The sequence below is a fragment of the Ctenopharyngodon idella genome, chromosome 5 (genome assembly GCF_019924925.1).
Source record: "Ctenopharyngodon idella isolate HZGC_01 chromosome 5, HZGC01, whole genome shotgun sequence".
NCBI lineage: Eukaryota > Metazoa > Chordata > Actinopteri > Cypriniformes > Xenocyprididae > Ctenopharyngodon > Ctenopharyngodon idella.
The window spans coordinates 37,219,628-37,235,289 of NC_067224.1; the positions used below are offsets into that span (position 1 = coordinate 37,219,628).

Sequence of the window (15,662 nt, forward strand, 5' to 3'; positions counted from 1 at the left end):
CAGTTCTTATATGCAACCTTTTGTGAACCCCAAGCTTTGTGTTTGACCTTGACATTGAATAACCATAGCTACATTGTACAGGATCTGATGGAGACAGACTTATACAAGCTGTTGAAGACGCAGCACTTGAGCAATGACCACATCTGTTACTTCCTGTACCAGATCTTGCGCGGTCTAAAGTACATCCACTCGGCAAACGTTCTCCACCGAGACCTGAAGCCATCTAACCTGTTGCTCAACACTACTTGCGACCTCAAGGTGAAGCACACTGCGGTTCTATGCCATCATGCCATTTCAAACACATTTAAAGGTGAAGTGTGTCATTTCTGTGTCACCAAATGGCATTGAACATTTTTTTACAGAACGCTGCACCTGTCAGTTGTACAAAAAAGCACATAACTTCCATTTTACTAATATCATTTATATTCTATAAATGTTATAAATATGAAATTATTCCATTTCACAAAAGAGCTTGAACAAGTTGCACAGAAAGCAACAGACAAGAGGAGTGAGATCATTTTAAATAAAATTAAAAAATGTAAATTAAATTAAATAAAATGATCAAATATTTATATAATAAATGTAAATTAAATTAAATACAATTTGGATCATATATTTGTGTAAGAAATTTAGGTTTAACTCTTAACATTGGTGGTATTTTTTTCTTCAACATTTATAATTGTCATTTTAAACTGTTCTGTGGTTTCAGATATAGTCGTATAGTATGAGAAAGTAATTAACAAAGGAAAAATAGCACCCATAAACCTTTAAATCCACTGTCACCATACCATACCATCGTTGAATTAAAGTCACAGCAGGCTCCGCTTACTCGCATATGTCTGTAACTGTGTTAATGCTTATTTCATCTTAGATCTGTGATTTTGGGCTCGCCCGAGTGGCCGATCCAGACCATGACCACACCGGCTTCCTGACGGAGTATGTAGCCACACGTTGGTACCGTGCACCAGAGATTATGCTCAATTCTAAGGTGAGAAATCAGTGTTGATCTTTCAAATTTTGTTGCACTGATCATTCACACACTGATTAGTTTAGTCTGGTTAACAGTGTTATTGTCTCAAGCGTTTTTGTTTGGTTGCTCCGTGCGACTGTCAGTCAGCAGTTTGGTGTTGAGCCATTGCATTCGCAAGAAATTAATTCAGGTTTCTGGAAATGTCTGTGTATTAATGCCATGTTTATATTCTCTTTCCTATATTACTCAACGTTCAAATCTTCAGAAGACATGTAAAAACATGTTTATGCTGAATTTAAACTGTTCTTTTAGTATTGTTTATTTACTATTATAAATTTTATTAATATTTTGAGTTTGTCAGTTTTCATTTTAATTTGTTTAATTTTTAGCAATTTTATGTGTGCTTTTTTGTCATTTTTATTAGTTTTTATATTACCATTTAGGTTTATTTGTTGGTTTTATTTGTTTTAATTTTTTCCAGTTAATAAATTTTAATAGAGTTAATTTACAATTTTTTGAGTAATTAATAGTAATTTACAGTTACTTACCAAAGCAACATTTCAAAGTTTCACTGTCATCTAATGTTTATATTTTATTTTATTTCATCTATTTTAATGGCAACACTTTACAATAAGGTTTCATTTAACATTAATTAACTACATTAGTTAACATGAACTAACAATGAACACATACTTCTACAGCATATCTTAGCATAATCTTGGCATTACTGATACATTTTGAAGATATTAGCTGATGCACTGTGAACTAACATGAACTTTTTTATTAACTAACATAAACAAAGGTTAATAAAGGCTGTGAAAATAGTTTTATTGTTAGTTCATTTTAGTTAATGCATTAACTATGTTAACAAATAAGACTGTATTGTAAAGTGTTACCATTTTAATTAACAAAAATGTTTTTAATAAGTTTATTTTCAGTTTAGTTTACAATAAAAACCCTAAATTTAAGCAAATGTTTTTTCTTATAAGAATAATTCACACAGAAATTTAAATCCATGGCACCTTGATTTTAAATATGGTACTGAATGACTACTAGGGATGCACCGAAATTTAAATTATCGGCAGAGAATTGTGTTTTGGCTGAAAATATATGCCGCTCCGCCCCTCAGTTTACTGCGCGGTGCGATGCTCCGCTTAATTTTCCGCTTCATTTTCGTAGTTGATCCGTGATCCATGCGGACCAGGCCCCACGGTTCGGCACGCATGTGTTTCGCGGATTAATTGGTAAGTTCAATTCGGTACAGCGAATTTGTTCCTCTTATGCATCTTCATGTGCTTGAACAGACACATACACGCAAAATTATGTGAAAATACCAGGCACAATTTCTCAGCAAGTATTCTCATAAACACAGTCGGTTATGTCTTACGTGAACGTAGGGGTGGGCGATGTGAGCTAAAGTTCATATTACAATATTTTCCACTGTCCAGACAATATCGATATTATATCGCGATATGAGAAAAAAAATTGGAATCACATTTTAGTAGACCTTATGTATCTTAGGGGTGGGAAATTGAATCTTTAGGCACCTCACGATCAGATCCCGATTCTAGGAGTCGCGATCCGATTCCAAAAGGATTCTTGATACTTTTTTTTATTATTAACTCATTTTTTAATTATTTTTTTTAATTACATATGGAATTATAAGTAGCCTACTTTTTTAAATAATTACAAGTTAAAAATACATTAATACAACTGTATGTTAAGAATTTTATATAGGGACATATATATAAAGTTTCAAAACAAGCGAGTCGCCTAGTAAATAATAGAGGAACAACGAAACAGTACAAGCAATAAACAAAGAGTGCTTTCAGAACATTTTCCATTCAAGAACTGTGAGACCACAAACTGCAAACGTAACATCAAGCAAAGCACACGTTTCTCACAGCTCTCTCATACCCTGTGCAATGAATCCCGTGAATATAATGTGCTTCAGCTTTTCCGAGCTTCACGCTCAACTTCAGTAGGAATTAATTAAAACGCTCGCTCTGCTCCGTGCAAATAAGACACGCACCAAGCACACGCAGTGTCATCGTGCATCTGCAGTTAAAAACTAAGCTCATAATCAATCCAGAATCGTTGCATATATGCATCGTTTTTTTTTTTTTTTCTTTTCTCCCACCCCTATTATCTATATGCACGCTTGTTTGTTGCTGTTGTGTTTTTGAGTAGGTGGTTTGTGCTCTATTAATTTGGACTGTTTCAATGCTCTCTGTGTTTGATTACTAATGCCTGTGTAGTAAGGCGTTGGACACGGTAGCGGACAAAAAGCTAAACGTTCAGCTTCGACTCTGTATCGTCATTAGTAGTGTTAAAAAGAGTACAAAATTGAACAAAACAATATAAATGCAAAATTAGAATTCATGACTATTTAACGGTATCCACGGTATAGCAAAATCTAGATCATGGCGCAACATAATACCGGCAACCTAAAAATACCTGCTGCTAAGTCATTAATGTTAATCAAACAATAAAACACAGCTTTAACTAAATTAATCTATATTTATACAGTTAACACTACAAAGTTATTTTACATTTAGGCCTAATTATTACATGTCTGTACCTGAATACGCTACAGTTAGACCTTACTTTATTTGTAACTTTGTTGTACTGTATTTATCTATGTATTTAATCTTAACCCCCCACCCTATTATATAAATAATTTATTTTATTGGCTTTTTTTTTTTTTTTTTTTAAATTCAGTAACATAAAAAATATTGAATTTCATTAAAAAGTCGGTAACACTTTACAATAAGGTTCATTAGTTAACATTAGTTAAGTACATAATAGTTAACATGATCTAAATAATGAACTGCACTTTTACAGCATTTATTAATCTTTAATGTTAATTTCAACATTTACTAATACATTATTAAAATCTTGTTAACATTAGTTAATGCACTGTGAACTAACATGAACAAACAATGAACAACTGTATTTTCATTAACTAACGTTAACGAAGATTAGTAAATACAGTTACAAATGTATTGCTCATGGTTAGTTCATGTTAGTTAATACATTAACTAATGTTTAACTAATGAACCTTATTGTAAAGTGTTACCAGAAAGTCTAATATTAATACAATTATACAAAAAGAAGCCAATTTAAAATAAGAAATAATTTTTAAAAAGCATTTTTGGTTTCGGTTTTCGGCCAAGTGCATCCAGAAGTTTCTGCCCAGAATTATTTTGGTGCATCCCTAATAACTACCATATTAATTTACCATGGTACTTCCAAGATTGCCGTATCATATTACTATGATATATATACCCCCGAAAAATGCATGTTAAAAACACTTTTGTGTAAATGTTGATAGCAATCTCTTTATATCTATGTCTCTCTCAGGGTTACACTAAGTCCATTGATATATGGTCGGTTGGTTGTATTCTGGCTGAGATGCTTTCGAACAGACCCATCTTCCCTGGAAAACACTATCTGGATCAGCTGAACCACATCTTAGGTAAACAACCCTGTGGACTTTATATATTTTCAACGGCCAGTCATCATTGTCATGTCATTTTCCTGTAAGTATAGTGTTTAGCCACATGATATTTATAACTGATTGGAACTCAAAAAGCTGTAGATTTCAGGTCACATACTTCAAGAGCTGCATTGAGATGAATATGAACGCTAACAGACTGCAGTATTAAGGGCTTCCTGTGGAAGAAGAAATTAAGAATAAATATTAGTTTTTATAAAATTATTACTATTATATTTTTCTTTTTTAATTTAATAAAAATAAATAATAATAATAGTCATATTGGTGCATAATAATAACATTTTTGGTCAAATTTTATAGCCCTACAGACAAGCACAGCAAACCTTAAAAATATTGCGTTTTAAATCTCAATTTCTATCTGAAAAATTGCAATTAGTTTTTCCTCCAAATTGTGCAGCCCTAATTACGAACTTTGTTTTTCTTGTGGATTGTTGATGTTAAGGTGAGTACTTAAATCACATGGTGCATATGAAAGACAAACACTACATTGTGTAAATTAAACTCTTCTTCTAAAGATACTTTAAAATTTTTTCCTCAGTTTTCATAAAGCTGTCCATCTATAATGGAAAACATGCTTACTCGCTCTGAATAATTGATGTACATTGAGCGCTCTTCAAAAGTTCAGCATAGGCCATTCATCTCTGGGCTGAAACATGATGCATTGTGGTCCGTTTTGCATCGTAAGACTGAGATAAGCATCTGATGGTTATCGCCAAAAAGGCTTAATCATTTCCCTTTCAAGTCGAAGCACATCAGATGTCAGTTGCTTCCCTTCTCTTTATTTTTCCTTTCTCCGCCTTTTGCATGAGTTGAAAACTCAATGTTTCCTGTCAGAGATGCTGTTGATTTTGACCCTGCAGCGGGCTGATAACGGTCCATGCTGCTACGTGTGTTTGAGGGTGTGTTTTCCCATCAAACCCATAGTGATGGCTCCCGAAGAGACGATCTGTGTAGTAACACTTTCTTCCATTAACATGTGCTTCTTTGAACCCGTCTGGCCTGCATGAGCAGATGTTTCCCTGTTGATAACCCTACTTATTTCCTCATTTAGATTGCGTGTGCACATCATTAGCTTGGCACACTGGGTTATTGTTGTACCATCTTTCATTCTCTGAACACTTCTTATCTTTTCTTGCATTTGTTTAATTTGGTGTCCACAGCAACCAAAAATAGGTGTAGTTAGGTTATTAAATGTGCCATATTCTACAACTGTGTGTACAATTGTACAATTGTTTTTTTATAATTTCAAATTAAATAGGCCGCTTTTTCTTTTGTACTTCAAAGATTTCCACATGCAAATGACCTCCTTTATGATGGGCTAATCTCCATGTTGTATAGTCACACTGTCATTAATCACAGCTACTGAATAGTTATGTAAACATGAGCTGTTATATGTTAATGAGCTCATGGTTCTGATGTCAATGCTATTTCAGAATGAACCATTTTTGCAGCTTAGTTTTCATAAATGGTCTGAGTGAACTCAGTTATGTTATGTTGAATGTTAGGTTGTTTATATAGTACACTACTTAAAAAAACAAACTTTTTTTTTTTTTATTAGAGATTAATAATTTTATTCAGCAAGGATGCATTAAATTTCTCAAATTGACAGTAAGTAATATATTTCTATTTTAAATAAATGCTGTTCTTTTGAACTTTTTATTTGTCAAAGAATCCTGAAAAAAATATATTAAACAAAAATATTAGGCAGCACAACTATTTTCAACATTGATAATATTAAGAAATGTTTCTTGAGCAGCAAATCAGCATATTAGAATCATTTCTGAAGGATCATGTGACACTAAAGACTGGAGTAATGATGCTGAAAATTTAGCTTTGTCATTACAGGAATAAATTATATTTTAAAATAAATTAAGATAGAAAACATTTTTTTTTTTTTTTTTTTTTTTTTAAATTGTAATAATATTTCACTGGAACCAGTTGCCTTTGGGCATCCGCCTCGCACCTTCGATTACCCTTTTTAAATCAAAATTGAAAATGCATCTCTACTCTCTGGCATTTTAATATTATTATACTTCTGTTTATTGTCTGTTTTGTTTGGTTCTGTTCTGTTTTATTTTATTTTATGTTTCCTTACTCTGTTCAGCACTTTGGATTGCTCTGCTATGTTTAAATGTGCTTTATAAATTAAATTTACTTACACTATATTACTATTTTTACTTTTTTTTTTTTTATCAAATAAATGCAGCCTTGGTGAGCAAGACTTTCAGAAACATAAGAACCAACCCCAAACTTTTGAACAGTAGTGTATATTAAACATTTATTTCAAAAGACAAAGGATAATCTTTTAAGAGTGATGCTGTAAAGTATGAAACTTGAGAAGGTTGCCGCTGTTTTAGCTGTACAGGATGGCAAAGAATGATGCAACAAAACTACAGTTAGCACGTCTGAAAGGTATGAGTGCTTCCCCTTTTTTCTTTTGCTTTTATTCCCTTGCACTCCTTGTTTATATTTTCATAATTTCTATACTCATTTCTGCTTTATCCTCTTGATTCCTTATTGCTTTTCTCCTTATGTCCTATCCTCCCTCTAGACTCTAATCAGTTTTATTTGTCTTTTCTTTCTCCTGTAGGTATTTTGGGCTCCCCCTCTCAGGAGGACCTCAACTGCATCATCAACATTAAGGCAAGGAATTACCTGCTGTCACTTCCTCTCCGCTGCAAAGTGCCCTGGAACCGCCTGTTTCCTAACGCAGACCCTAAAGGTCAGAGTTCAACTCCACACAACTTGATAAAAGGAAACAAGTTCTTGTATTTTGAAGGCAAAGCCACCTTAAATGCCAGTATGCATACTCACAATTGACTTGCAAGTATTTTTACAACTTATATTTGAATTTCTGGTTATAACATATAAGCTTAGCAGAAGTGAACTTGGTAACATCTATTAAAAATAAGTAGCATCCACTAGGATTGCTTTTAATGAACTGGTGTGATATTTGGGTTTGAGTACTATGTATATATTTGGCTCTGTTTTCTTGTAGCGTTGGACCTGTTGGATAAGATGTTGACCTTTAACCCTCATAAGAGGATTGAGGTGGAGGAGGCACTTGCTCACCCGTACCTGGAACAGTACTATGACCCCACAGATGAGGTCAGTTCGCTACTACTTCTCTTTCTAAATTCCATAGTCTATAATTTTGATAATAGCATCTTTTGAAAAAGTATGTGGGAAAAATATTCCACTAAGATAAAACTACAGTAAGAAACAATAAGAGCAACAAAACAAACATTGCAAAAACTATTATTATTATTATTATTATTATTACTTTTTCTCAGCATCCTCTACAGACATTTTTCTACAGTCACAGGATGATGCCAATTTGCTTTTCTAACATTCTTTCTTATGAATAGAGAGAGTAAACTATAATATGGTAAAATACAGAGTTTAGTGGTCATTATACAGAAGTATTTGATCACTCAATTCTACGATTTGACCAATAAGAATCAAGCATTTTGGTGCAATTTCAATTTATAGTCAATCAGTCATCATAATGAAATAAACCCTGGCAAGGTTTATTTTGTACAGTGACCAGGAGGGGACATATTCGATTCACTTAGTTTTGTCGTGGCCGCAACATATTAACTCATGGTCACGAGATCATTTTGTTGAGGTAACGACATTCTCATGTTGTGGCCACACGATGTGAAGTCGTGGCCTCGAGATCATATGTTAAGGGAACGACGTCTATTTCTCGCGGCCACAAGTTTAATGCGTAAACAAACCTGCGTGACCATAGCAACCTGGGTTTATCAGAAATGGATAATCCTTTACTCCTTTACTCTTATCTATAGGCCTACTTACAAAACATGTAAGTAACATAATGCTAAGTAAGTAACAAATAAAAATATTTAACCAATAAAAATGAGCAAATTATGCAAATAATAAAAATAAAACGATCAGTTAATGGATTTAAAAGACTGTGAGATGGGATAGACAAAAATGTTTTCTTGTAGGCCTATATTATTTTATGTTCTTATATTTTTAACATTTATTGATGATAACAAACTCTCATTCGAATATAGGCAACATCGTGTAATACACTGATCAGGCATAACATTATGAGCACTGACAGGTGAAGTGAATAACATTGATTTTCTCTTCATCACGGCACCTGTTAGTAGATGGGATATATTAGGCAGCAAGTGAACATTTTGTTCACAGAGTATGTGTTAGAAGCAGGAAAAATGGGCAAGTGTAAGGATTTGAGCGCGTTTGACAAGGGCCAAATTGTGATGGCTGGACGACTGGGTCAGAGCATCTCCAAAACTGCAGCTCTTGTGGGGTGTTCCTGGTCTGCAGTGGTCAGTATCTATCAAAAGTGGTTCAAGGAAGGAACAGTGGTGAACCGGCGACAGGGTCAAGGCTCATTGATGCACGTGGGGAGCGAAGGCTGTCCGATCCAACAGACGAGCTACTGTAGCACAGATTGCTCAAGAAGTTAATGCTGGTTCTGATAGAAAGGTGTCAGAATACACAGTGCATCACAGTTTGTTGCGTATGGAGTTGCATAGCCGCAGACCAGTCAGGGAGCCCATGCTGACCCCTGTCCACCGCCGAAAGCACCAACAGTGGGCACATGAGCATCAGAACTGGACCACAGAGTAATGGAAGAAGGTGCCTGGTCTGATGAATCACGTTTTCTTTTACATCACGTGGATGGTCGGGTGCATGTGCCTCGCTTACCTGGAGAACATATTGCACCAGGATGCACTATGGGAAGAAGGCAAGCCGGCGGAGGCAGTGTGATGCTTTGGGCAATGTTCTTCTGGGAAACCTTGGGTCCTGCCATCCATGTGGATGTTACTTTGACACGTACCACCTACCTAAGCATTGTTGCAGACCATGTACACCCTTTTATGGAAACGGTATTCCCTGGTGGCTGTGGCCTCTTTCAGCAGGATAATGCACCCTGCCACAAAGCAAAAATGGTTCAAGATTGGTTTGAGGAGCACAACGAGTTTGAGGTGTTGACTTGGCCTCCAAATTCCCCAGATCTCAATCCAATCGAGCATCTGTGGGATGTGCTGAACAAACAAGTCCGATCCATGTAGGCCCAACCTCGCAGCTTACAGGACTTAAAGGATCTGCTGCTAACATCTTGGTGCCAGATACCACAGCACACCTTCAGGGGTCTAGTGGAGTCCATGCCTTGATGGGTCAGGGCTATTTTGGCAGCAAAAGGGGGACCAACACGATATTAGGAAGGTGGTCATAATGTTATGCCTAATCGGTGTATAATATAATAGTAAGCCTATAATATAGGTTAATATAATCGTTTCTTCATTCTGCACTTTTTTTTGTCATCTTTAATTCAAAATAAATTATTAATTGATTAATAATATCCATTTCAGATAATCCCAGGTTGCTTTGGTCACTCAGGTTTGTTTACCCGTTAAACTCGTGGCCACGAGAAAAATGTCATTTCCTCAACATATGATCTCGACTTCACATCGCGTAGCCACAACATAAGAATGTCGTTACCTCAACAAAATTGTCTTGTGGCCACGAGTTAGTATGACGTTCCCAAAAAAAATAATAAATCGTGCCACAACAAAACTGAACATGTGAACATGTCCCCTCCCGGTCACTGTAATTTTGTGATTCTGGGTGACTGACTTTAATAAAGTAAAAGATAAATGTAAAAACTTGTATTCTGCTGTCCTCTGCTTTCAAGAACTCCAGCTTCATCATGTTCTCCGCTATTGTGTATCTTAGAGTTTATGGTGATCAAAGGTTGAGTGTTTCAGACAGGAGCACTATGAAGTGCACTTTATTAGCCACATGCCCACAATAACCTTTGACTATCTATAGAGTGTCTGTTAAGATGTGATTGATGGTTTTAGCATGTGAATGCAAGATTACTGATGCTACCATGTCATGTGATCAGCACATTTTCTGTATTTTTTTTTTTTTTTTTTTTTTTTTGTGCCTTTTTTCACAACAGCAGTTTTGTTGATGCTCATTGTGTCTGTAACACCCAAAAATTACAAATTGCATTGTTGCATGAAGTTTAGCACCCGCCCTATTGCACAAACGGCTACACTGAACACTGATGAATATCATTTGCAATTTGTATGTAGGACTTCATCTACCAGCACTGAAAAACAGCTTTAGTGATTAATGTTGTACAGGTATAAGGAAAGTAATTGTGGTTAAAGCATTTTATCCCATGGTCCCATAATTTATTTATTCTTCACAGCCTGTTGCTGAGGCTCCGTTTAAGTTCGAAATGGAGCTGGATGACTTGCCCAAAGAGACTTTGAAAGAGCTGATCTTTGAAGAAACTGCACGCTTTCAAACAGCCTTCAGACCATAGCCTATCTCTCAGGTAAACTGCAGACTGAAGCCAAATGCATGGGTTAAATGGACAAAAGAATCAATCACATGGTCAAAGAAAAAGGGATGACAGTGTATTTTCCATATCTGGAAAATAAAAATGAACAAGTGCAAAGGATCCAGTCATTTTCAACTTTTTTTTTTTTTTTTTTTTTTTTTTCTAAAGAGGAATTTTCATTCTGTCCATTTCTAAACCCTTAAAATGATTCGTAGTACACATTTGAAATTTTTAAGTTTTTGTTCAACACTTTTATTACACCAATAGGACTAAATATCTTTGCACTGCGTATACACTACTGTTCTAATGTTTGGCGTCTGACTGATGTTTCTGAAAGTAGTCTCTTATGCTTACCAAGGCTGCATTTATTTGATCAAAAATGCAGTAAAAATAGTAATATTGTAAAATTTAAATAAACTGTTCTCTAATTTTTTATATTTTAAAATATAATTTATTCCTGTGACGTCAAAGCTGAATTTTCAGCATCATTACTCCAGTCTTCAGTGTCACATGATCCTTCAGAAATCATTCTAATATGTGACCCTGGACCACAAAACCAATCATAAGTCACACGGGTGTATTTGTAGCAATAGCCAACATTACATTGTATGGGTCAAAATTATCGATTTTTCTTTTATGCCAAAAATCAGGTTATTAAGTAAAGATCATGTTCCATGAAGATATTTTGTACATTTCCTACTGTAAATATATCAAATTTATTTTTGTGAGTGGATATGCATTGCTAAGGACTTCATTTAGACAACTTTAAAGGTGTTTTTCTCAGTACTTTGATTTTTTTTTTTTTTTTTTTTTTTTGCACCCTCAGATTCCAGATTTTTAAATAGTTGTATCTCAGACAAATATTGTCAAACCATATATCAATGGAAAGCTTATTTATTCAGCTTTCAGATGATGTATAAATCTCAATTTCAAAACATTGACCCTTATGACTAGTTTTGTGGTCCTGGGTCACATATGCTGATTTGCTGCTCAAGAAACATTTCTTATTATCACATCTGAAAACAGTTGTGCTACTTAATATTTTTGTGGAAACCATAATACAGGATTCTTTCATGAATAGAAAGTTCTAGAAATGTATTTGAAATAGAACTATTTTGTAACAATGTAAAAGTGTTTTGTCACTTTTGACCAATTAAATGCATCCTTGCTGAATAATAAAAAAAAAAAATTCTGACCCTAAACGTTTGAACACATTTTGTTAATATGAATTAAATAAAGAATGTGTTTGTCAGTAGCGTAAAGACATGCAGTGTTTCTGGATGATTCTCTGGAGGGAGCAGCTGTTCCTTTTACACTTCCTGGATTACAAAACAGTGCCACCAACATGAATATTATTAGAAAGCTGAAACTACTTCTTGACATGGTTATTCAGACTATTTTATTGGACTGGACTACTTGCATATTGACCCCAAACCTTTGAATACTAGAGTACCTGCTAATATGTTTTATTAACTCTGCAAAGCCTCATTATAGCTTTTTCCCAGATGGAATTTGATTTGTTTTGTTTCGACCATAACTAAACCTATTTTTTCTGTCTGTAGGTGTTGGTCTGGATTCAATCATGCTGATGCTTCTGTCTCCACACCACTGTGCGCTGTGGTCCTCTTTTGGTCTTCATCGACCATCATCATCATCGTTATCTCCTCCTTTTCCTGAACCCTAAAACTACAGACAGCCCTCTAAGTTCATCTGACCCCTTCGGACTCCTGCGCCCTCCTGCTCTCTTCACCTCCTTTACTCTTTCAATCTCATTACAATGGAAGAAAAGTGTAGAGCTTCTCTCACACTCTTCCTCTGCATCACATCCTTCTCTCTTCTTGCTTATCTGTGTGAAAGTGTGCCTGCGTGTGTTTGTGGACCCATCTCAATTCTGATTAACCCTTTTTCTCTTGGTCCTCTGATACACTTAAGTAAAAAGAAACGTCTATGATTGTGTTAGTGTTGTGCTTCTTTTTAGCCTCCTGTTAATATTTCCAACAAGCTGCTTTTCTAAGGTGTCTGTAAGCCATTTTGAAGTCCCAAGAGGTCAAACAGGGAGAGAACCAGGGCTCAGATCTCCTCTATTCTTATATATATGCAGTGGACACACATTTACCCACATTGTGCATCGCCAATCTCCTCAAAGTGCACAGAGCTCTAAATTTGCCACGGTGCCATTTTGAGGCTTTAATATATTTTCTTAAATGCAAATATGTATTTACTAATGACCCCTTAAAATTGCTTAAATATTTCTTTCATTTTTTGTATATTTTAACTTTTCCAATCCCCCTTGATGTGCCTTTAGGCAATCTTATCTTATGTAACAGTAACTTATATGGATATATCCAAAATAAAAGTTTGTTTACATAATGTGTGTGTACTGTGTATATTTACTATGTATATATAAAAACACACACGTATTAATACATGTATTTAAGAAATATTTGCATGTATACATGTATATTTATATACTTGCATTTATATATAATTTATATTATATATAAATATATTTTTATGTTTTTGTGTGTATTTATATATACATAATAAATATACACAGTACACACACATGTAAACAAACTTAATTTGGATGCGATTAATCACAATTAATAGTTTATATATATATATATATATATATATATAAACTATTAAAACACTTTTAGAACCCCTAGAAAAGAGACTAATCTGTTAAATTTGCTTAAGCACCAAAGAAAAGGCCGCTTTGAAGATGTTACGACACCACTTGTGTCCAAAAGTTGACCTAAGTCCTCACATTACCTGCAAAAAAAAGATAAGTTCTATGCAGGTGAATGTATTTCCCAAAATCCAGGTGTTTTTGAATCTAAAGATGTGTGTAGGTCCATTTAGGAACTGGACTTTATCGCTTAGCTAGGTTTAGAGGAACTTCTGTCACGGGACAAAGAACAATCTTGAGTTTTTTCAGTCATAACTGGTAAACTAATCAATGTTTGTTATAAACGTACAGTGCCTGCTCATCTGTATTCATTCATTATTTTTTTATTTTTTTGTATATTTCTTTCTCTTTTTGCTTTCCCTGTCCACCCCCAGCCGCCTTGTATCAATAAGACTGTGCCCTTGCATGACTGTTAAAAAGCTTTCTATACAAAGAAAATGGAAGTGCCACACTGCTGGGGATTCCACTTTTGGACTCTCAGGATTTTGTTATAACCTTTTGTGGTCTCATATTTCCTATATAGAGTATTACGAGTTCAAAAAGGAAAAAAAAAACTCTTTATTTTGCTTGTACATTTTGGTTGCACTTCTTTCAAAATCCAGGTTCGTTTCAGTGTTTGAAGAAAAAAATGACAATAATCGAGATTAGCTTTTTAGATGAACTAAATCAGCCAGTTCAACCAGAACGTCAGGTTTAATTCCACTTGGAAATTAGAAGTCTCTAGCCATGCAAATGCACCTTTTATTAATCCATTTCAATCATAAGATATTTTCTGCTGGTGAATGAATAATGTGGTGCGTCGGGACCCAGGCGAAATGAAAGAGAAAGAGAAAGTCTACCTGGAACTCTACGTGCTATAATAATGCATACTTTTGTGCAATTAGTGAGCGAGATAGCACTTGAACGTTTGTGGAAATGGAGCTCAGTCGACGTCTAAGATATTAAGTTATTGATACTGATGTGTGCATGGCTTATGCGAAGTGTTTCTTTCTCACATTTGCTTTCTCTTTGGTTTACTAACTCCACGTTACTTTCGCCTATATAAGTATCTGGCAAGGCGCCACCTAGTGGTGGTATCAGATGTTGGTTGATCAAGGAGAGAATGGGCTATTATCTTATATACATGCATTAGAAATAAAAAAAAAAATAAAATAAAAAAAAATGCAAAACTCTGTAAGATAGCTTCTGCCGAATCAGTGTGCAGCCTGTCTGTTTCTGTGTGCCTTTATGCATCACAAATACATTTATCGTGCAGCTTTGTTTTGTTGGGGATCAGTTGTGACTTTTTTTGCGGTATACTCTTGAAATTATATATATATATAAATTTATATATATATTTAAAAAAACAGTGAAAACCAAAAAAAATCTCAATTCTCTTTATCTAATTTTAAGTCCTATTTGTCACAGTTTTTGTGATTTTTGTGATTCGTTTGAGGAAGTATAAAGAAAAATAAATACACCTTTTATTTCTGCCCTACCTGGTTTGATCTTGTTGCATTTTGCCTTCAGTTCTTGAAAGTTTTGTGCAGAACTGTTTTTATTGTAAAAATGAATGTCTAGTGATTTATTATTAATCTTGTAAAAATTGTCTCTGTGTATTAATCTCCTTTTTGTCAGCAATGGCCAACTTTTGTTGTGAATTTCACTTACAAGCTTTGAAACCCCCAGGTTTTGGACCCTTGGATGCAATTCAGAGGGTGTCAGTAAAGTCACTGGGGAAACTTGTGATTACAAACATTTAAAAAAAAATAGATTAAAATCTTTTGAATCTATTGAAAAAAGTGGCATTATGTCTCAAAGGCTTGTTTTTACTGCTCAAAAAGACAGCCAACGTTCGTTACCGATATTGATCTCTGCATCTGCCAAGTCATGTAACCTAGAAACAGCAGAATAAAACAAATTGTATTATATTTCTGCCTCATGTCTCCTCCTTGTTATTAGTGCTAGTGTTTCATGTGTTGGACTGTATGGACCTTTTGACAGGCTGTGATGGATAGACTTGTTTTCAATGGCATCTGCTGTATAAAGCTCCTAGATCACTTATAATTTTCCACAGCTCATGTTGTCTGTTTTTTGTTTTTTTTTTTTTTTTTGTGTGTGTGTGTGTGTGTGTACTGAAATTTCTTGGAAA

At 34.6% G+C, this 15,662-nt stretch overlaps 1 protein-coding gene across 2 annotated transcripts in view; it reads left to right on the top strand.

Annotated features, from left to right (window-relative positions):
• mapk1 (mitogen-activated protein kinase 1) overlaps positions 1–15,441 on the top strand; it is a 39,174-nt gene extending 23,733 nt beyond the window's left edge. The window contains exons 3-10 of one of the 2 annotated variants that reach the window (XM_051895297.1): positions 69–258; positions 872–988; positions 4,334–4,448; positions 7,078–7,209; positions 7,486–7,595; positions 10,705–10,727; positions 10,808–10,833; positions 12,402–15,441. In XM_051895297.1, coding sequence (XP_051751257.1) covers positions 69–258; positions 872–988; positions 4,334–4,448; positions 7,078–7,209; positions 7,486–7,595; positions 10,705–10,727; positions 10,808–10,833; positions 12,402–12,523 — 835 coding nt within the window. In that variant the 3' untranslated portion in view covers positions 12,524–15,441. Of the gene's footprint in view, positions 1–68; positions 259–871; positions 989–4,333; positions 4,449–7,077; positions 7,210–7,485; positions 7,596–10,704; positions 10,834–12,401 lie in introns of both variants that reach the window. The other variant, XM_051895295.1, reaches the window with a different exon arrangement.
• Positions 15,442–15,662: the final 221 nt, after the last annotated feature.